This window comes from Vipera berus (assembly GCF_964194415.1).
Source record: "Vipera berus genome assembly, chromosome: 4".
NCBI lineage: Eukaryota > Metazoa > Chordata > Lepidosauria > Squamata > Viperidae > Vipera > Vipera berus.
The window spans coordinates 122546701-122569921 of NC_138206.1; the positions used below are offsets into that span (position 1 = coordinate 122546701).

Consider the following 23221-nt stretch of genomic DNA (forward strand, 5'->3'; position numbering starts at 1 on the left):
GCTGAGATTCTCCCAAAGGAATTTTTTCAAAAGGCAACTGGACTTTGTTTTTTTGCTGAAGACGTTTTGGAAAAACCAAGAAAGTCCAGTTGCCTTTTTAAAAAAGCACCTTTGGGACAACCATGGCCTGGATGAATGAGAATCTCCATAAAGATTTAGGCTGAGGTTCATCTATTATCCTAGTGTAAATCCTATACAATATGGTAAAGTACTATCACATACTGTTTTATTGTGTCTAACTAACACTATTATCTGAAGTTGAAGCCCAAATACTTTGGCAACCTAATGAGAAGGAAGGACTCACTGGAGAAGAGCCTAATGCCGGGAAAGGTTGAGGGCAAGAGAAGAAGGGGACGACAGAGAATGAGGTGGCTGGATGGAGTCACTGAAGCAGGAGGCGTGAGCTTAAAGGGACTCCAGAGGATGGTAGAGGACAGGAAGGCCTGGAGGAACGTGGTCCATGGGGTCGCGATGGGTCAGACACGACTTCACAGCTAACAACAACAAACACTATTATTGTTTTATTGTGCCATGATAGTAGAGCTTATTTTTTTTATTTTTAATCCCATTTATATCCCGCCCTTCTCCGAAGACTCAGGGCAGCTTACAATTTAAGCACAAATCAATGTGCTTAGCAGTAGCCTTCATTCTATGTATATGCCTGCTTATTAGGGCTTTCCCCCCCCCCAAGCGGCATTATTACAAAGTCAGCTTATTGCCCCCAACAATCTGGGTCCTCATTTTACCTACCTCGGAAGGATGGAAGGCTGAGTCAACCTTGAGCCTGGTGAGATGCGAACCTGCACTAATTGCAGGCAGCTGGTGTTACTTAAGGAGGCATTAGCCCACTGCTCCACCAAGGCTCTATGAACTACAATAATATGAACTACTTAAAAGATTATAAATCACTGAATATCACAGTCCTAATTTCTTCTTTTTCAAAAGAAAATTTTTGCAATCTTTATTTCGACATTTACAATTCTAGAGCTTCGATTAAATGTTGGAGAGTTCTTACTCCTCAAAGTTTTGTTCTAGCTAAAAAAAATGCCCTGCATTAATTTGCCTGCTTACATCAATTTATTTGTTCATTCAAATTTTTAAGCCTACCCATCTCCCCTGCAAGATGAGAGGCTTTCGAGTTATAACGTAATAAATAAAAACCAATTAACAAGCCAGCGTTTTAACCTCTGATCTGGCCAAGCGCGCAACATCAAAGCAGCTGTTCAATTGTCGGCCGCTGCTTCCGACGGGCCACGCCTCTCTGGCAAGGCTCCTCCTTCCTCCGGGAGGTTTTCCGCGGGCGTCGGCTAGCGCATGTGCGGGCGCCAGAGCGGCTCCGCCCCGGCGACTCGTCCGTGACGTCAGCCGGTTCCAGGCTCGCCATTGGCGGAGAAGCGGCGTCGTTCAAATTTGAAAAGGGAGCTGCCGTTGAGGGGCCGGCTCGTGCAGCGGCTTTCGGAGGGCGGCGAAGGGTCTGCGCTGACTCCCGCGTCTTTAACCCCTTCCTCGGCTGGGATTCCGTCTCCGCGTCCTCGCTCCCGGCTGAGTGGTGGTGGGGGCTCCGAGCCCGGTTCCTGAGGTGAGTTTGCGGCGCGGCGTCTCGTGCAAACGGCGGAAACGGGGCTGGCGGGTCGAGCGGGGGTCGTGTGGAGGCAGCCCTTGACCCCGGCTGTCTGTCCCGCGTCCGTTCCGCCGGCTCCTAGCAAACGGGACCGGGCCCTTGGGAAGGCGGCGGGTGGTGGGAACCTCTGCGTGAATCTTTGCCCTCCTGAATAGGGCAGCGAGGAGGCCGCCGCCTGCCCGAGCCCGTTGTGCAAATGGCTTAGAAACGCGGGCCTCCTCGACTTACAACGGTCTGTTTAGTGACCGTTTGAAGTGACAAGGGCACTGGGGAAAAAGGGGCTGGTGGGCGTTTTTCACGCCTGCGACCGTTGCGGCATCCCCAGGGTCACGTGATTTACTGGTAAATTTAAATTTACTGGTACTTACCGTTAAAGCCCTCCATGGCTTACGCCTGGGGTACTTGCAGGACCGTCTGCTGCCGGGAACGACTTCCCATCGCCCGGTGCGCTCGCACAGGGAGGGCCTCCTCAGGGTGCCGTCGGCTAGCCCAGGGGTAGGCAACCTCGGCTCTTTTATGACTGGTGGACTTCAACTCCCAGAATTCCAGAGCCACCGTGGGGGAACTATGGCCCCTTCATGACTTTTGGACTTCAACTCCCAGAATTCCAGAGCCAGCATGGGGGAACTATGGTCCCTTCATGACTTTTGGACTTCAACTCCCAGAATTCCAGAGCCAGCATGGGGGAACTATGGTCCCTTCATGACTTTTGGACTTCAACTCCCAGAATTCCAGAGCCAGCATGGGGGAACTATGGTCCCTTCATGACTTTTGGACTTCAACTCCCAGAATTCCAGAGCCAGCATGGGGGAACTATGGTCCCTTCATGACTTTTGGACTTCAACTCCCAGAATTCCAGAGCCAGCATGGGGGAACTATGGTCCCTTCATGACTTTTGGACTTCAACTCCCAGAATTCCAGAGCCAGCATGGGGGAACTATGGTCCCTTCATGACTTTTGGACTTCAACTCCCAGAATTCCAGAGCCAGCATGGGGGAACTATGGTCCCTTCATGACTTTTGGACTTCAACTCCCAGAATTCCTCAGCCAGCGTGGGGGAACTATGGTCCCTTCATGACTTTTGGACTTCAACTCCCAGAATTCCAGAGCCAGCATGGGGGAACTATGGCCCCTTCATGACTTTTGGACTTCAACTCCCAGAATTCCAGAGCCAGCGTGGGGGAACTATGGCCCCTTCATGACTTTTGGACTTCAACTCCCAGAATTCCAGAGCCAGCGTGGGGTAACTATGGCCCCTTCATGACTTTTGGACTTCAACTCCCAGAATTCCTGAGCCAGCATGGCTGGCTCAGGAATTCTGGGAGTTGAAGTCCACGAGTCATAAAAGAGCCGAGGTTACCTACCCCTGGGCTAGACAATGTCGGCTGGCGACCCCCAGGGGGAGGGCCTTCTCTGTGGGAGCGCCGGCCCTGTGGAACCAGCTCCCCCCTGAGCTCTGGATGGCCCCGGATCTCCGGTCCTTTTGCCGCGGCCTCAAAACACTCCTTTTCCACCTGGCTGACCTGGACTGACAGGGATTTTAATTATGTTTTTAATTTTTAACTGTAATTTTAACTGAGTCCTTCGCGAGATAGGGCAGGATATAAATCCCATTAATAAATAAATAAATAATAAATTTTTAACTTATTTCAATTTTATTTTATTCTACAGGGGCCATTAATTTAATTTTATTTTAACTTCTGTATTATTGTATGTTATTGTTGTTAGCCGCCCTGAGTCCTTCGGGAGATAGGGCGGCATATAAGTCCCAATAATTAAATAAATAAATAAATAAATAAATAAATAAATAAATAAATAAATAAATTCAGATTTACACTTCAACATGGATGACGGTCAAGCAAAGTCAGTGGGGGAAGCCGGATTCACTTACCGACCGAGTGACTCATTTATCAGTTGCTGTGATTCACTTAACAACTGTGGCAAGAAAGGTCATAAAACGGGGCCAAAAAAATCACTTCGCAAATGTCTCACTTAGCAACGGAAATTTTGGGCTCAATTGCGGCCGTAAGTCGAGGACTACCTTTACAGCCCTGTTCCTGAGGTGAATGTTTGTAGTGCTTTAAAGGATCACTACTTCGTGCCAGAGAGAAAACTGCAAATTATTTATAAATATATTCATAATTTATTAATGTAATTTATATATTTATGAACTTATATAGGGGTCCTTGGTGCTCTCTGAGCTTGCTTGTTTTGTTGCAGGCGTTTCATTACTCAAACTACCGTAGGTAACTTCAGTGCTAAATTTATAATTGTGAAAATTGTTATCTCAAATTAAGGGATTACAGCAGGGGTCTTCAAACGTGGCCCTTTTATGACTTGTGGACTTCAACTCCCAGAATTCCTCTGCCTGGCTGAGGGATTCTGGGAGTTGAAGTCCACAAGTCACAAAAGGGCCAAGTTTGAAGATCCCTGGATTACAGGGTGGTAAAAAGGGAGTATTGTTGCAAGTAATTTTCTTCCTGACCACAGAGTGTATTCTCCAAGAGAATACGCTTAGGAAAATGGTCTGGGCCAAGCTAGAATTAGTTATTTTCAGTTTTGTGTTTTAAAGAAGTATGGAGCCTTTGCTGAATTGCGCTGTCGTGGCCGCTGATGGGGGAAGCTTATTTAATGCTGTCATTTTTGCAAATCGAGAGGGGATGCGGGTTTTTCATTCCTACTCTTGAGTTCGGTTTTGAAGCTGCTGCCAGCGGTGACTTAATGGAAAGGAGTGAGGAAGCTATCTTCGGGAGTTGATGCATTCCGGTGCTGCCACCCTGGACAGAATTATGAGTTTGGGGATCTGGAATCCATCTGCTATCTCGAAGCAAAATTCCCAGATAATGCTTTCCCTTTTAGGATGAGTCTGCAGTCTTTAAATGGAGAAAATGTCGGTGACGACATAGCAGCCGAAAACCACGCAATGCCTTTGACACCTGCAGAGACCACGAGCAGGACTTCCATCCTTCGGCTATCGCAGAAAGAAAATGTGCCACCAAGGGGAATAGTGAAGCCTATGAAGGTACGCGCCGATGTCTAGCACAGCCATTTTATGCCAGAGGCGGTAGGGGGAAAAGGCACTGTTGGTTTCGAAGTCCAGGGGACAGAACACCGTAGCCCAGAAGATTCAGCCGAGGATGACTTTGGAAGAACTCGCTAGCTGGGGTTTGCAAAAGACACCAGTTTAGACGCAAGGAGGCTTGGATAGTTTGTATTTCAGCACGTTTTTTTATTACTTTTGTTTCTTTGTATCCCACTTTTATTGTTTTTACAAATAGACGGTAAACATCTCTGACACGCCCTCCTCCTATTTTCCACACAGCAACCTTGAGATGGGTTGGGCTGATGAGAGAGGGATCGGCCCCAAATCACCCAGCTTGCTTTCATGCCTCACACGGGACTTAAACTCACGGACTCCCACTTTCTAGCCTGGTGCCTTAGTCATTAGGCCGACTGGCTCTAACTGTTGTGCTAGCACAGCCGCTGCACTCTGTAGAAGACCTAGGGATGCAGATATTTATTTGTTGCTAGTTTTTACTTTAGCTCTGTTTTTTTTCTAAGCTTTCTGAATTGTTTTTTAATTGCTGGAACTTTTAACAGAACTATTTTTTGCCTCCTGTTTTTTGTGTCTCTGTTAGCAATGGAATAGCGGCATATTAATACATTTGCAGTTGTAAGTTTTTTCCCTGGCGTTCTGATCAAGGTCTTTCACCCCCCCCCCCCCTTTGCAGGTAACTTTCCAAACGCCACTGCGGGATCCTCAGACTCGCAAGATCCTGACTCAAGATAAAAAGAAAAGCCCTGAAATTTCTCTAATAGCAGAGATTACGGACAATCTTCTCTCGACTACGTCCGCTGCTCCGTGAGTGGTCACTTCTTTAATGTGTGTTTGGAGAATTTAGACCAGTAAAGTGGCAAGGCGGCCTTTTGTTCCAAAAGCAGGCCATTCCCTTGCAGCTTTCATCCTTGCAAGCAAGGAAGAGATTCTTTCCTGTAGAAATGGGCACTTTTATCCCTTGGAAGCTTATGCAGAGAAATGGGGCCTTGCGCTGGTGACTCTTCTTTGCCTTTGGATCTGGAAAGGATGGTTGCCTTCGTCTGGAACTTCAGCGGTCAAACATTTTGATGCTTCTCGACTTCTCTTTAATGGGCTACATTGGGCGGGGGGTGGAAATATGATGATCCTGTTTTGAAAACTGCACCAGATTCAGAAATGGCATAATTTCTGGATTTTAACTCTCAGTATTCTAGGAGCTGAAGTCTACTGCTCTATGAGGTTGATTGTTTTCTTGCAGGTGCTTCATTCAATATTTATTTCCAAATTATTCCCACTGAGTTTAGATCAGCTATAGGCGTTCCAAAGAGTATAACCAAAACATCCAAGGGAACAAAAAGACTGTTTCACGACAGACTCAGAAGTGGGAGGCAGATGTCCTGGTCAGTGAACCACGGGCCCCATGAATTACAGCCTCTTCTCCTTGGTCTCCCTGAGTGCCAGGCAGCAGCCTTTCATTCAATTTCAGTGTCCTCTAAAATGAATGCCATCTCTCTTTCCAGCAGGAGTCAACCCACAGTGAGCCCAGCGGTTACTTCAGGGAAAAAGAAAGCGCAAACAGAAGGAGAGCTCCTGATTCCTAATCTCTTGGGCAGTCTGACCTTCCCGTCTCCTGCCAGTGACCTTGAGCCATTTAATTGCTCAGGCAGCCTCCTGAAATTCTCTAATGGCCAGAAACTCTCCCTTCTGGGTGATTTTACTGGAGCTGAAATTTCCCGTGCTTCGGTTTCCTTCCCTCAGAGTGTTCCTGAAAACTCTCCATCCGAGGGGGCGGGCTGCACAACCAGGAATCCTTTCTCCCTGGACTCATCACTGCACAACGACGATGTCCCCGAGCCAGTTCTAAGTGGCCGCCGTGCCCCAAACCTTGTTTCTAGCAGAACTTGCAACCCTGAGCCCCTACCGATATTGTACTTGGAACATTCTCGCCTGCAGCACGTTCAAAAATTAGGCAGCTTTGAAAATTTAAACGGTGGCGAAATAAAGAACATTGAAAAGGATGAGACTAGCACTGAAATGAGTAAAAGCTGTGCCTCCAAACTCTCTGACTTCATTGACTTTAATTCTGACTTGGGCACTTTGGGATGTGAGGCCAACATTCCAGCCCCCGAATGTTGTTCTCCGGGGACAGAGAAATCTGATGTCCCGAAAGATGAAGCAGACGCTCTGCAAACGCAGGAAGAGAAAGGGCCGGAGACGCTTGAGACTCTGGAATTAATCCACAGCAGCCGGTGAGTGTTCTGTGACTGCATCTGGAGAAATCTTCCCCTTGAAATCTAGCAGGCCAGTGTGACTCAACCTTGACAGCTTTAAATGGGTGATCTTCAACATGCCAGCTGAGGAATTCTGGGAGCTGAAGTCTGCCCATCTTCAAAGTTGCCACGGTTGAGAAACACCGTAGTGTGTATTGGTGGGAAATCTGTAGTCCGTGAAGGCCAGAAATTTACACGTGGGTGCAAATGAAATGTAGTGCATCTAGTCAATTGTTCTGGGATGTATTGAACTTAGCTCAATAACCAGTTCTTTTAGCCAGCCTAAAGTTTTGCTTAACTTCCTTATGAATAGATTTCATCCAGTTTTAGGAATAAACCTGTTTTATCAATATTACAAACCACTTTTTATTTTTTTGAGCTGGAAAAGAAACATCTCCACACAGAAAATTTTAGTCTGTTGAAGCATTTTGATTAGTTTGAATTCTGACTGAATACAAACTAGGATATTTTTTGTGTGTTCTACCACGGGAAATAATTAAGCCTCTGCTCCCTTGTTTGTATTTCATCACCACAAAAGTAGATCAATTGATAGTACTTTCAGAGCATTGCCTGAGGGGTCCTTGGCGCTCTCTGAGCTTGCTTATTTTCTTGCAGACGTTTCATTAGCCAAACTAGGTAACCCCATCAGTGCTAGTGATGATGTTGCTGCCTGCTATCTAATTTTTTGGAAGAAAAAAAATTGATCAGAGGCTTTATTTGAATAAAATGCTCTGACATATTTGAGCTCAGAATACTTGAAACTGATCCTGAGCCTTAGGGGCATGCTGGGAATTTGTACCACCAGAGAGCTGAAAAAGCAACATTTCCCCCCCAAACCTCACATTGTAAATAGCAGCACGATACAGAGAAAAAAGCTGGAGAACAACAGAGGTGTTGAATTGCAGATGACTTACTTAAAAAGCCGAAAAGAGCTGTGAGCCGCCTAGAGTCCCTCGGTTGAGTTAGGCAGCTAGAGAAACGGAATAAAATATCAGGCGCCGTTGCTCTCAGCTGTTCTGATATCAGCCCTCTGCGTTGTATAGGAAAGAGACTGATGATCGGAATTTAACTAACAGCCAGACTGTGGCCCAAAACGATGCTGGAGCCGAACCTTCAGAGGAGACCCTGGTATTGTATTATCCCCAAGTTCCTAATTGTGTTTATGCCGAGAGAGGGCCTGGCAGAGAGCGCCACCTCCGCCCTGGGCTCCCAGCAAAACGGTCCGTCCGATTCAGGTTACGTGACACGTTCTCCACAGCAAAGCGGGGTTTGAGTCTGCTTCTCTGGCCGATTTCAGGGAAAGCCGGGGCCGGTCTCTGGGATTAGCAAAAGGAGACCAGCAGGGCGAGACCTCTGGTGGGAAAATCTGCTGGCCACGGCTTTCCCCTGCAGGGAAATAACCGGCCATTGTACTAGCCGCCCTGCTCGGAGGAAGGAAAGGGAGAAGTCTAGCCATGCGTGCGATTCGAACTAAATGCCCTGCCTGCTGAACCTGTTTCTCCCCACTCCCAACCCCAATATTCTTTGCTTAGGTGAAGACTGAAGCCCCCTTATCCGAGGCCTTGGACCAAGGAAGCGGGTCTCTGAACGGGCAGCTGCCTGCAGGCGATCATCTGGTGCCCGGGGGAAGGGCAGAAACGGAGAGCGAAAGTGACCTGACATTTACAGAAAATGAAGAATTCAGATCACCCCTGGAAGGTAGCTCTGAGTCCAAGTCAGCATGAGCAAACTTCAGTGACAAGTCACCTGCCCCTGTCGGTTTTTTGTGCGTCGTGTCTAAAAGAAGCTTGGAACATTTATACAGAGCACCCTGAGACCTTGTAGATAATAGTAACCTGGCTAATAAACCAGAAGGTTTATTACCGGTTGTCCTCCGGGTGAGATTCAAGGTGCTGGTACTTACCTTTAAAGCCCTACATGGCTTCGTCCCGGGATACTTGCAGGACCGTCTGCTGCCGGGAACGCCTCCCATCGCCCGGTGCGCTCGCACAGGGAGGGCCTCCTCAGGGTGCCGTCGGCTAGACAATGTCGGCTGGCGACCCCCAGGGGGAGAGCCTTCTCTGTGGAACCGCCAGCCCTGTGGAACCAACTTCCCCCTGAGCTCCGGATGGCCCCGGATCTCCGGTCCTTTCGCCACAGCCTTAAAACACTTCTTTTCCATCAGGCTGACCTGGACTGACGACAGGGATTTTTAAAATGTTGTTTAATTTTTAACTTCAATTTTAATTGGGGCTGTTAATTTAATTCTTTTTAACTTTTGTATCGTTGTATTATTGTTGTTAGCCACCCTGAGTCCTTCGGGAGAGAGGGCAGCATATAAGTCCCAATAAATAAATAAATAAACCCGCCGTTTCGAAACAGAGAAGGAAAAAACATAAGAGCCGCACCGATCACTCCAGGCAGTTTCACTGGGCTGAAAGGGCAGTTCCTTCGTTGAGAGAAGGAGCGGTGGCTGCACGTTGCCTCGACAAGGCGTGAATCCTTCCACGCAGATCCAGGCACACGGACCACCTTAATCCACCTTAGCAATTATTTTAGCATCAGTTATTTTATTTTATTTTTGTTGGAAGCTTTGGCAAAGCAGCCGGCTGGCGAAAGGAGTGGAAGACGGAGGAAGGCCGGCTGTTCGTTGCAGGGTTACGGTTTCCTTTTGTTGGACTCTGAAAGCAGTAACTCCTTTTGCGATGAATTTGTGATTGCTATTTGCGTCTTCTCCTCCTTTCTAGTTCTCGGAGCACAAATAGACTACCTAGAGCAGTTTGGAATGACCTCGGTAAGTAAGGTTACGGGTGAGGGGACCGCACAAAAGAGGCTTCGCCAACGCCTGCCTGCCTGCCTTCCTTCCTTCCAGCTGAAGGAATCTGCTTGGAGAAAACAGTCCCTGTACTTGAAGTTTGATCCTCTGCTCAGTGAAAGCCCGAAGGAAAAAGGCCCCAGTCCTGACGGAGGAACTTTTCCGGGGGCTGCAGCGCTACAAAACCTGTAGGTATCCCTGCCTTTTGCAGAGGGGGGGGGGTTAGAAGCTCCTGCAGACGGCTTTAAACGCCGCGTTTACATTTCAAAGCCGCCTGGGAGGTACAGGAACTCTCGAGCCCCAAACCTACGTTGCTCAGGGAAACGTGTGTGAAGTAGAGTTTTGCCCCCATTTTGCAACTTTTCTCGCCACAGTCCTTGAGTGAGCCATTGCCTTTGTCGAGTCAGTAGCACGGTTCTTAAGTGAATCTGGCTTCCTTATTGGCTGTGCTTGTCAGGAGGTCGCAAAAGGGGATCGCGTGACCCAGGGACACTGCGACCGTCAGTCAATGTGAGTCGGTCGCCAAGAGTTTGAATTCTGATACTGGGGACCACAGGGATGCTGCAAGGGTCGTAAGTGTGAAAGACGGTCCTGGGTCACCTTTTTCAATGCCGTTGTGACTTTGAATGGTCACTAAATGAGCTATTCCGAGTCAGGGGACTACCTGGACATCTAGAGCACACGGTGGCAAAAATCAACGGAAATTAAGGGGAACTAAGTGGGGAGCTCCGGCTGCCACCCTCCGGTCATCGGCCCTTGAGCTGCTTTGCTCTGCAGCCCCTGCAGTGGCTCAACGGCAGCCACACCAGCAAGTTGGATGCCAGGCTCAGCCACACCAGTGAGGGTTACGAGCCCAGGTATTAAAACCAGTCTGGCTGGCTGGCTGGCTTCCCGATCTCGGCCACAGAGCACCGCCCAGCGTGACGAAGGCCAGGTGCACGAGGGAGAGAATGCAGAAGAATTATGGACAACTCATACACCCGTTGCTATACGTTGACTCATTTAATGACCGCTGCCGAAAAGGTCATAGGATTGGGTGGTTACCCCAATTTAAGGCCATCATGACTTAGAAAAGAAATTCCGGGCTACGTTATGATTTAAGTGCAGGATTACCTGTCGTGTGCACTGTCGTTTTTCCATTTCTGGCATCCCTGCACTCTGGTTAGGTTTTCCGCCTGTGGCATTGAAGGTTTAAGGAGAGAAGTTGACAGAAGCGGTCAGAAGTGGCCCTTTTAAGTCGGCTCCCCCTTCAAACTGGTACAGTGGAACAGCTTTGCCTCCAGAAATCGTGGGCGCTCCGTCCCTGGAGGTTTTTCAGAAGAGGCTAGACCGTCCCATGTCTGAGATGGCGTAGGTTTTCCTGCTTGAGCTGGGGGCTGGACTAGAAGGTCCCTTCCAGCTCTATTCTATTCTAAAATGAACTTGCCCCCACTGATGTGATTATAAAACCTTGGCAGTATAAAGAAACAGGGTGCCGTTGGCTTGCCCTGGGTTTGTTTCTTTTGAACCGTTTAACCTCTGAGCCAAGCTGAAGACAGGCAGGTGATGGGACTTTAAATCTAACGGGTAAGAAAAAAGGCCTGATCTAGGACAGTTCTGTCCTTCTTTCTTTCTAAGCAGGACTTCCACCAAGACTGCCTCCCCTGAAGCCAAAGCCCCTGGACAGGAGGAAAAGCTGGTGGACCTCGACTTCCAAATTTTTCCAGATCTGGTAAGTTTTCGTGCTTTGTTTGCGAAAATGGAAGCCAAGGCAAATTTAAAAGGACAAGCCATCGCTGACAAATGAAGTTTGGGCCTGCAGGCTTCCCTTTTCAGGCCACGGAAGATGCCAGGAGCACCTTTAGATCTGCTAGGGCAACCAAGCCACTGTTCCCAAGCATGAAGATGTAAGGAACTGCAGTTACTGTAGGTTGTCCTCAGCTCAACGTTCCTCTTTGCCCCGTTTTGCGACCTCTCTTGCCACATTGGTTAAGGGAATCCCTGCGGAAGGTCGCAAAAGGGGATTGCGGGGCTCCGCAGTCGTCTTAAAGATAAGTCGGCAGTGAAGGGGATGCTGCAAGGTCATCGGTCAGTTTTTTCCCAGTGCCGTTGTGACTTGCAACGGTCACTAAGTGAGCCGTCGTAAGCGGAGGGCTCCCCGTATGCCATCGAGCAAACCAGCTTTTCTCGAGTCCTACCCCGCAGGTGTCCTCAATGAGACATGCGCTCTGTTGCTTGACATAGGCCAAGACGCCGGCCCAGCTCTCCGCCAGTCGGGAGGCGCCCTCCTTCTCCTGGGCCCAGCCTTCCGAAGCAGCCGCCGACACAGAAGATGTCTTGCGGAAGGCCCTGCTGGAGAGGGATGCTACTATCCAGAGCCTCACTGCCAAGGTCAGAGAACTTCACCCTTTATGTCACACCTCTCTCTGTGCTCGTTCTACCCAAAAATAATGCTCTATTTTCTGACCTGCATACTGTTCATTCGGTGGGGACATCCTTTAGGCCAGGGGTCTCCAAACGTTGCCACTTTAAGACGCGTGGACTTCAACTCCCAGAATTCCCCAGCCAGCATGTGCTTTAGAGCTTTAGCATGTGCTTCCCCTGCTTTAGAGCAGGCCTGGGCATTCCAGCCCCCGCCCCCTTTGGCTGTCCCTGCCCCAGCCCTTGGTGGGGGCCACAGCAGCAGCAATGGCCCTGTTGATTTGGCCCACCACAACAGTCCCAGTGGGAAAACGGATTGCCCGCTCCAGTTAAATGCCCGCACTTCTGTCGTTGTCTGGGAGGCGGCATTGCTCTAAGTTCTGGACTCTTCTGGAAACACAGAAGAGAAAAGAACATCTTCCACTTACTCATTTTGCAAAGCCACCCGATTCGATGGCTGCCATTCCCCCCCCCTCGTTTATATACTCCAGGGTCTTGTAGATTTTGATATCGTGGCGGTTTTATCAAGTTTCCCCAGCAGAATTTCCGTGACAAAAGCACGTCTCGAGGCTGCAGTCCTAGGGCTTAGCTAGGTTTGTTTCATTCTGCGCTAAATCTGAAAACACCCCTCTTCTTGCTAAGGGCTGGGGGGATTTTGCTGTTTCAGGTACAAGAAAAGCACCAGGAAGCCTTGGAATTGAAGAAGAAGTGGGACCAGATTTATGCGGAGAAGAAAGAAATGGAGTAGGTAGAAGCGGGAAACGTTACATTCGCTCCGTAATGATGTGGCAAGAGATGATGGGCTTTTGTGCCTTAAGGCAGGACTAGAACTCCCAGTTTCCTGGTGATTGGCCTGAAATCACCCAGCCGGCTTTCACGCCTAAGGTGAAACTAGACCTCACCACCTCCCAGTTTCTAGTCTGGTGCCTTAACCCCCCCTGACTTTGCTTTCCGTCTCTCACCCGTGTGCCGTGGATTATCCCGCTAATGGACGAGGCTGTCGATGCCTCTCCTCTGTCCATTTTGCAAATTGTCTCTTTTGTGCAGCTTTTGTTCTGGAGAGGGCAAACGTGGTTCTTCTTTTAGCTTCCCTTGAATCGATCTCCGTCGCCCAGTTTTTAACAGTAGGGCCTGGAAGTTAAAGGAAGCCCTCTCTTCGGAGAGTAAAGGCATTTGTTCAGCTGTGCGAGATTCGATCAATGTCCCGATGGCAGGTTAAAACAATTTTCCTCTTTTGTTTTCAGAAAAATTGTTGCCGAGTTTGAGGACATCCTGGTACATGTGACGGGTAGGTCCAGATTGCATGCTTGTAAATATTTATTTCTGAGGGAGAAGCTGTGCCCCACAATTGCCTCTGGACTTGGCTTTCTGTGTCCAAGACCTGAATGCACGAAGCTACTTTATCTGCAGCTGACTAGGAAACGGAATAGATGGCCAGTTGAAGGCGTTGTGACGCTACACACCTTGCAGCGCCAAGTCATTACGATCAGGGCTGAGGAACGCTGGGGACATAATTCAGTGACGCTGGGAGGGCTTCAGGTTCGCAGACCCCGGGATAGATCCTCCTCCCCAAAATTTCTAGATTTTAAGGTCAATAACTGAATAGGTAGAGTCTTGGTTTCGGGGATCCCCTTCCTGGCTTTTTCCACATCTCCTAGAACGGCGGTCCCCAACCTTTCTGGCACCAGGGACCGGTTTTCTGGAAGACAATATTTCCATTTTGGGGGGGGGGAATGGTTTCACGCGGAACCTAGATCCCACGCACGTACAGATAAAGCTTCGTCCGCTTGCCCGCTGCTTGTGCGGCCTGCTGGTTTGCAAGAGTTTGGGGACCGCCATCCTAGCACGTTGTGCCCACGTATTTCCGTAGAGGACTATCGGAGGCAGAAGGAGCTTGCCAGGAAAGAAGTTCAGAAAGCCTTGGATGAAAAACAGCAAGCCGTTTCTGACCTGAACGCCTTGGAAACGTCTTTCGCTGAGTTCTTCAACCGGTTCACAAAGCAAAAGGAGGCCATCGAAGGATTTCAAAAGGTGAGCGTTGTTTTCCCAGCTGCTCTTCTCCCAACTGGACAAGACACGTTCCCCCCACACACACCCACCCCCGTGAGAAGCGTTTGGCTTGAAGGCTTGGAGCTTTGGAGGTCCTTTTCTTGAATGAGCATCTTTGTAATCGGCACAGAGGTGCCTGTATTGCTAATACAGCATAAATAATTACAGTTGTGACAAATCTTTCAAACATTTGGAGTTTTTGAAGGAGTGCAAATCGATCCCAAAAACACTTTGCTGTGTTCCTTTTTAAATGCTGTTAATAACTCTTTATGCTGATTATTTTTGCTCGGAGGGTGCCGTTTCTGTTTTCTCAAAGAGGAGTTTGCTTTCTGTACATATGGAAACAGTATTGTCTCCTGGTTAATTACACTAATTGGTCAGAAGAGAATGGCATCACTAAGCCAACATTTATCTTAAACTCCAGTTTCTGCATCTGATCAGCTACCTGTGTTTGCTCTACTGGAGAAAAACAGTTTTGCCTAAAGAAAGTTTTTGCCTCCAAAGATGCTACTCTAAATATCCACATAAGAATCTAATTACCAGTAGTTTAGCAATGGTGAAAGGACCTTCTATTTTATATTTTGAAATTTAAGCACTTACGAGTAGAGCCAGAATGTAAGGGCTCAAACTGATCTTTCCTCCAAAAGAACAAGCGTATCATCTTCCCACTCGGAAGCGGATTGTTTTCCTGGGTTTTGTGTCAGAGAAGCAAACGGGCAGGGAAGGTGGGAAGTCAGAGGACTTCTGTTCTCCTCCTCTAGAATGAAGAAACTCTGAAGAAATGCGTGGAGGACTGCCTAGAAAGAATCAAGAAGGAGGAGCAGAGGTACCAAGCCCTGAAGGCTCACGCGGAGGAAAAGATAGACCAGTGAGTGGGGCGTCAGGGTCCCCCCACGGGCTGAGGCTGCTTTCAAGTTGGGGAGGGGGGGAAGAAAGCCTTCCATGGGGCCGTTTTTCTTGCACGCAGAGCAAACGAGGAGATCGCCCAGGTGAGAAGCAAAGCCCAGTCGGAGGTGGCTGCGCTCGATGCCAACCTGCGCAAAGAACAGATGAAGATCCAGTCGCTGGAGAGCAGCATCGAGCAAAAGGTCAGTCCGGCTCCTGGCGAGAAGACCAGACGCTCTTCCACGCTCTTCTTTTTCTTTCTTTCTTTCACTAATGGCGGGTGTATGGCCCAGGGGACACAGCGTGCCCTTTTTGCTGGCATGGCCCGAGTGTGCTTGCCGCAACCGCCCCACTGGCTAAGCCAGCAAAGGAAACGGCCGGGGCATCTTTTGGCCATGAGCGCAACCTCTCACTGAAGATGCCCTGGGGGTGCAGAAGCGGAAACGGCCGTTCCAAGCGGTTTCGCACACAGGCAAACAGCACGGGAACACTTTCCCTTCTCCATTTGTCCTCCCGCTGTCCATTACTCTAGCCAATCGCTTTGTTTTTGGGGAACCGGTCTTTCCACCTCGGACTTTCCCTGCCAATGACCTTGGGGTGCTGGATTTGTCTCATTCCCTCTTGCGTTCCTTTGGCCTCTTTCCCCCCCTCCCGCCCCCTCTCCCTGGTTGTGAGAGTGGGTTTTGTGGCGAGCTACCCACAACAGTCCTCTTGTGTGGCTTTTGGAGGCAAGCAGGCTCCAGATGCTCTGTGGGATTTCTAGAATCCGGAGGAGAGACCCACGGGAGAGGAGGGTCCAGAAAGACCTCTCTTGAGCACCACAGATGCACGTACGGGGAGAGAGAGAGATGTTCCTATGAAGGAGAACTCTGTTAATATAAATGTATTTATGGTAGTGATGAGTTCTTCCTAAATTGTATTTATGCAGCATTTACCATATGATGCTTTACAGTATTCTCGTTTCTTTAACAGATAAAAGAAAATAAGGAACTCACAAAAATCTGTGAGGAGCTGATCTCTAAGATGGAAAAAATGTGCTAGATCTCTTCATTCCTCCCATTTTGTTCCTCTTCTCCAATTTTGGGGTCGATTATTTATTCAGTGTTTTTCTATGCTTTAGTATCACTAGCCTGACTAATGTTGTATGACATGTAATAGTTCCTGTTTACTCCCAGTTGCTGTTTCTAAAAAGCAGTTGAAGAGGCGTAAAAATGATTTTGGTGTATTTTTGTATTTATTCTGCAGTCTTTAAGCTACTGATATTTGATAGGATATTTTCTGAATTCTTGAACTCCTTTATTGCTTCCTTATATTTTTTTTGACTTCTGCTTCTGATGTTATGAAATTGATCCTTAACTGTCATGCAGAAGTTGAAACTGCAAAATATTCTGTCTCTAGTTGAGCCATTTAGCGCTCTCTTTTTTGGTTTTTAAAATAAAGCTGTATATTTTATAACTAAATGAATAAATTGTATCTATTTAATGCAAGTAGAAAACTCAATTTTTATCTGCCTGCTGAATATCATTCCTACGTCATGGTTCCAGTAGACAAAGACAAATAAAGCAGAACTCGGAGGCTTGTGATCTCCTCAAAGAACATGTTTATTGGTTACAAAGTATCAGCTCGGTCAAAAGTGAAACCAAGTCTGAGGTCCCTTCAAAGAGACAATATTACAAAGTTGAACTCCCCACCCCAGCGCTATGCAATCAGCTACGTTCCCCAATAGAAGAGTTTGGTGGGCTTTCTAACTAAATGCTCCAGCCCCGCCCCCCTCCGTCTAACGGACAGAAATGACCTTGGTTCCCACAGGACAGTAAAATGTTTTGACTAGTAGAAATCCTCCCTCCCAAACCTGTGGCAACTTACCGGTAGATGAAGGAAATGGCTGCAGCCAGGTTTGCTGTAGAGTTGACATCTTAACTTTTTAAGACTGTCAATATTTCTTAGGGATGCCAAGACTGATTTGTTTCCAATTTTTCCTAGCGAAGAACGTACCGTAAAACTAATAACATTATTTGTTAAATTTATTTGCCGGTGCACAAAAGCTAGCTGTGCCATAATGAGTCATCCCACCATTTGCTCTTCGAGCAGGAGACACGAGTTCCAGGAAAACCCCTAAATTGCAAACGATGTGAATGGGGTCCAGAATGAAAGATGGGGGAAAAAACCCAGGTCATGAGACTCCGTGCACCCAAAGCCACTCAGGCTTGCCAGGGTTCAGCTGAAACCTGTTGTTCCCCCATCCACGTCCTTACAACTTCCAAGCCCCATGGAAAGATAGTGACCTCACCACTCGGGTCACCAGATGTGGAGCTGAGTATGGTCCACATATGGACGATACCTCAACCCGTGGGGACGGGTGATCTTGCCCAGCAGCTTCAGGAAGATGTTCGCTAGGAAAGGAGAGAGTGCCGAGCCCCGTAGAACGCCCACAAGTGAACAATCGGGGGCTGGATCTCTCACTTCCTGTTCCCAATTGGGAGTGGCCTGGGAGAAAGGAACCGAACCAGCAGAAAATGGGGGAATTCTGAGTTGAAGTCCACAGATATTAAAGTTGCCTAGACTGGACACACTCCTGATCTACAGTATTCATTATTTTTACATTTTAGCATTCACAATATGGAATGGAAAAACAGGAGCAGATACTGTATTTATTGACAGAAAGTGTTGGCGAATCTAAGACATTCTCACATGCAAGCACACATCCAAAATAAGACAAAAAAAATCTGCTTAAAGTAAAACTCAGATTGTTTGGGGAAAAATATTCTTTTTTTCTGGTAAATATGCTAGTTTCAGCTTTAGCCAAAAGTGAGAATATTGCCCTACAGGTATAATAGTGTTCACCTTAGATATGTTTCTGTTAAACAAGATTGAAAAGAAAGGAAAAATACAAATTTCCTAAAGGCATAATTACACTATTTTACATTCCTTACACAGAACTATACAAAAACGAGCTTAACGTCCTTGATAACCACGATGAGGTGGTCACTGACCTCGAGCCAGACATCCTAGAATGTGAAGTGAAGTGGGCCTTAGAAAAGCTGAGCAACAACAAAGCTAGTGGAGGTGACAGTATTCCAGCTGAGCTATTCAAAATCTTAAAAGACGATGCAGTAAAAGTGCTACACTCAATTTGCCAGCAGATTTGGAAACCTCAACAGTGGCCACAGGATTGGAAAAGATCAGTTTACATTCCAATTCCAAAGAAAGGCAGTGCCAAAGAATGTTCAAACTATCGCACCATTGCACTCATTTCTCATGCTAGTAAAGTTATGCTTAAAATCCTACAAGCTAGACTCCAGCAGTATGTGGATCGAGAACTACCAGAAGTACAGGCAGGATTTCGAAGAGGCAGAGGAACTAGAGATCAAATTGCCCACATACGCTGGATCATGGAGAAAGCTATGGAGTTCCAGAAAAACATCTACTTCTGCTTCATTGACTATGCGAAAGACTTTGATTGTGTGGATCACAACAAACTGGCAAGTTCTTAAAGAGATGGGAGTACCAGATCATCTTATTTGTCTCTTGAGAAACCTATATGCGGGTCAAGAAGCAACAGTGAGAACTGGACACGGAACCACCGATTGGTTCAAAATTGGGAAAGGAGTCCGGCAAGGCTGTATACTGTCGCCCTGCCTATTTAACTTATATGCAGAGCACATCATGAGAAAGGCAGGGCTAGATGAATCAAAAGGTGGAATTAAGATTGCTGGGAGAAACATCAACAACCTAAGATATGCAGATAATACCACTCTAATGGCAGAAAAGGAAGAACTAAAGAGCCTCATGTTGCGGGTGAAGAAGGAGAGTGCAAAAGTTGAGTTGAAACTTAACATTAAGAAAACCAAGATCATGGCATCCGGCCCTCTCAATTCCTGGCAAATAGATGGGGAAGAAATGGAGGTAGTGACAGATTTTATTTTCCTGGGCTCCAAGATCACCGCAGTTGGGGACTGTAGCCAAGAAATTAAAAGACGCTTGCTCCTGGGGAGGAAAGCCATGGCAAATCTAGACAGCAGACTAAAAAGCAGAGACATCACCCTGTCAACAAAAATCCGTATAGTCAAGGCTATGGTCTTCCCAGTTGCAATGTATGGCAGTGAAAGCTGGACCATAAGAAAGGCTGAGCGCCAAAGAATTGAAGCCTTTGAACTATGGTGCTGGAGAAGACTCCTGCGGGTCCCTTGGACTGCAAGGCGATCAAACCGGTCGGTCCCAGAGGAGATCAACCCTGACTGCTCTTTAGAAGGCCAGATCCTGAAGTGGAAACTCAAATCCTCTGGCTACCTAAGGAGAAGGAAGGACTCACTCTGGAGAAGAGCCTAATGCTGGGAAAGATTGAGGGCGAGAAGAATGGGACAACAGAGAAGGAGGTGGCTGGATGGAGTCACTGAAGCAGTAGACGTGAGCCTAAATGGACTCCAGAAGATGGTAGGGGACAGGAAGGCCTGGAGGAACGTTGTCCATGGGGTTGCAATGGGTTGGACACGACTTTGCAGCTAACACCACCACATTCCTTATATCATTCCGTTCCCAACCAGCAGATGTCACTGTTGCCATACTGATCTCTTGATTCTTCCCGATACCAACGGATCTCTATTCTATTTCCTAAGCAAAACCCCCATTGATTTCTGAGATTATAAAATGCATCCTATTTCCACTCATGCTTCAAATCCTCAGGAATTTAGAGCATCAGATCTATATTCTGTGTAACACAAATGCTATAAAGATATTTTTCATTCTAACATCCGTGTTTTACAAGTCAGCATTCATGCATTCCCCCTTTTGCCTAATTTTTTCAAATCCATATTGGAGAAATGAGGGATGTATGCAGGATGTATGTATTCAACAAAGGCAGTTCCACCATTATTTAAAAGAGAAGCTCTTGGTTCATTTCTACCTGAGATGATCGTGTAAAGCAAAACTTATCCAAATCCATTTCTACCTCTACTTAATACACAGAAATTCTGCAAAATTATAATTTATTTTATTTAAAGATGGGGAATAACAGCATGGAAAAGGACTCATTTAATCCTATGAAGATATGGGATGGAAAAACAGGAGCAGATTACTAAGTGAAAAGGACTGGTGGCACAAACTTCAGATCCCTGAATTTTGTTCAGATTTCAGAATCAAACAATGTGATGGAGAAGAAAATGGAGCGGGACATTATGTATGAAACACATTTTTACATCATAGAACATACAGGGTTGGAAGGGACCTGGGAGATCTTCTAGTCCAACCCCCTGCTCAAGCAGGAGATCCTATTCCATTCCGGACAAATGGCTGTCCAGTCTCTTCTTCTTGATGGAGCACCCACCACTTCCGGAAGCTGACCCGAACCATCCACGTATGTGTCTACATCCTGTGGGACACGTGTGACCACCTTCCTAGCAGATGAGACCGTTGAATGTGGTGGTGTTTGTCGAACAACTCTAAGAACAATCTAAAAATGTTCACGGTGCCTCCAGCCAGAATTTCCCAACATTCCTCCTCCTCCTCCTCCTCCTCCTCCTCCTCCTCCTCCTCCTCCTCCTCCTCCTCTCCACAATTCTAACACTGATGATATTCTGTAGTTGGGTAATGAAATGTCCGCAAGAAAACAACCCAGCTCAGAGAGCACCAAGGACCCCACAGTCCTCCTCTTCCTCCTCCTCCTCTCCACAAATCGCCTCCTTTCTAGCCCCGATGATGTTATCTAGTTTGGGTCACGAAACGTCTGCAAGGAAACCCCCCCACTCAGAGGGCACCCAGGACCCCGCAGCTCAGCCCTGAGCTGCAAATATTCTCTTCTATTGGTACAATTATTATTTTTCTTCCATTCAAGTGAATGGCTTCGTGCAACCTGCAAAATCACCTCAAATGTGTGAAAGAATCAAGAGACGGAATGCTTGTCTGATTAATACTTCCAGCTCCCAAATCTGGACGCTTGCGTGAGAGCGTTGTTTTCCATTTAGAAGCAGGCTGCATCAATGGGGTGCTGTGGGAAAGCCGACTGCTTTGCCCACACATGGTTCCACCTGGATATGCCGGCTGGTTTGCAACAAATCAGGTGGCTTTAAAAAGAGACTAGGGCTAGGCACAATCAGGGAGGTTAGACCTGCTATTGCCTCTGGGGTGTGTTGGTTACAGATCAGAATTGGTTCGGTGCTTGCTGCCTGTTGCTATGCGAGGAGGGTACGGGGTACATTGCATTTATTTTGCTCATCTGTTTTCTGGGCTTTGCTCTTACGGCCGCCCATGATAACAGAATGTTGGCTTAGAGGAGGCCTGGATCTGGTCCTGCAGGTTGCCACGGCTTTCTTGCTGTGCTTTGCTCTGTTGAAAGTGAACATACTGTAGGTGTGTCCTTTTTAAGGTTTTTCACTTCTTGGGTTATATTTAGGAAACATATATGCCGTGTGTATTCGTTTTATATTTTTTAAAAAAAAAAACGACCCTTGGGTAATTTGCCTTTTTAACTGAGCAAATGTTCAAAGGACTTTTAACGTGGGCGAGTTCCAACATCCCCAAATAATTTTTTTTTGATCCCTCAAAATAACTGGGTGTGTACCCAGTTTCTCCCTTGCAAGAAACAGCTTGCCTTTTCCAGTGTAATGTTGACGTTACCTTTTGCCAGAGAGATGCTTCAGAGAGATGCTGACACACGCCCTGCGTGTGCAGGTGTGTGTGTGTGTGTTTGCGTATCTAAAATTAAGTGGAGTAGGGGGGGAAAAAAACCTGGTAGCATTCTGTTCATACATGTCTTAAAGGGGAAAAAATAATTAAAAGAGCAAGTTTCCATTGGAGATGAAGTGTGGTATTTAGGCCTTATTATAAATAAAAGACTGATTAATAAATCTGAGCATTTCTATACCTTTCAAAGTATTCAGCATTAGAAAACGGAGTCCTTTATTGGCTGTTTGACGTTAATACGCACTTCCCTTGGGTACTTGTGACCCGGTTCCAAAACCCTGACCCCTGCCTCCATCCGCAGGTCGGCAATGGGCACCCGGCCTGCCTTTACCCCACTTGCACCATGGTCACGTGACCATGTTTTACGACCTGCTGACAGAAGTGGGATTTGTTTCCAGTTTTCAGCAAAACCAGCCCACAGTGAACCATTGGTTCACTTAATGAGATAGCGGTCACTTAACGACTGCCGCAAAACAAAAGTCATAAAATTGGGTTGCTTGCCTGGGGGATCTCATTTACAGCCATCACAACTTATGCTCCATTTCACTCGTAAATATAGGACTACCTGCAATGCACCAATTTTAGAAGGGAAAATCTTTTGCACAGTTAGGGAAATGTTTCCGGAGATTCTCCGTCATCCACGTCATGGTTGTCCCAAAAGTGCTTTTTTCCCCCAAAGGCCACTGGACTTTTGTTTTCCCTTGAAGATATTTCGCTTCTCGTCTGAGAAGTTTCTTCAGTTCTAGAACTCAGCTAGAACTCTTCAACTAGAACTGAAGAACCCTCTCGGATGAGAAGTGAAATGTCTTCCAGGGAAAAACAAAGTCCAGTGGCCTTTGGGGGGGGGGGGAAGCATCTTTGAGAGAATTAGGGATGTGCTTGATAAATTGTGCCCAACCTTTTAGTAATCTTGTTTTCACCGTGGTTGTCTTTACAGCACATTGCAATTTGAATTTTTTTGCTGATCTTAGACTTTCCCCCCAAATTTTACATCTCTACAGCTGTTTTCACAAAGTAGCATTGACAAAGAGGCGGATGTAGACAATAGTGCTGGATTTTTTTTGTGCATAACCTGCTCTTCAATGGCTCTTACTTCTCCAGATTTCAAGGAGTGATTAATAGCCTTGGTTTTAAAACAGCGTCCTTGAAGATTGTCACTTGAAGAATGATGGACAGCCTCTCCGAGAGGCAGGACCCTTGGCTTAGGAATTGCATTGCTCGAATATGTTCGAATAAACGTATGTGTGCACATGTACATTTGGTATCAAATATTTTTCGTGCTGAAAGTATTTGCTAGCAAGGAGCCCATTAATCAACTTGGTTTTCCTGTTTTGCCAGCAGCAACTTAATATTAAAGCAAGTGAAACTGTTTTTAAGATTTTGCTTCAAAAACAAGTTATACCAATTTGATCATAGTTTAATTAAAAACAAATGATTTATCTGCCTGGGCAAGGAACCAAACTTTTGTGTGTGTAGTAAGAATTAAC

General features: G+C 46.9%; 1 protein-coding gene across 1 annotated transcript; it reads left to right on the plus strand.

The window, feature by feature from the left end:
* The first annotated feature begins 1474 nt into the window (after positions 1-1474).
* TACC3 (transforming acidic coiled-coil containing protein 3) lies at positions 1475-16532 on the plus strand. The gene is made up of 16 exons (XM_081326414.1): positions 1475-1579; positions 4481-4643; positions 5353-5483; positions 6182-6907; positions 7972-8056; positions 8461-8626; positions 9655-9701; positions 9780-9910; positions 11343-11433; positions 11946-12092; positions 12790-12866; positions 13367-13410; positions 13993-14153; positions 14933-15039; positions 15139-15259; positions 16029-16532. Exons 2-16 carry the CDS (start codon positions 4482-4484, stop codon positions 16095-16097), a joined length of 2265 nt encoding a protein of 754 aa, XP_081182540.1. The 5' UTR covers positions 1475-1579; position 4481; the 3' UTR covers positions 16098-16532.
* The last annotated feature ends 6689 nt before the right edge of the window (positions 16533-23221 follow it).

Coding starts and splice junctions, on each gene's coding strand:
- TACC3 (XM_081326414.1), top strand. CDS start 4,482: ATGAGTCTGCAGTCTTTAAATGGAGAAAATGTCGGTGACGACATAGCA. Junction 9,911..11,342: donor GCTGCAGCGCTACAAAACCT/GTAGGTATCCCT, acceptor CTTTCTAAGCAG/GACTTCCACCAAGACTGCCT. Junction 12,093..12,789: donor TCCAGAGCCTCACTGCCAAG/GTCAGAGAACTT, acceptor TTGCTGTTTCAG/GTACAAGAAAAGCACCAGGA.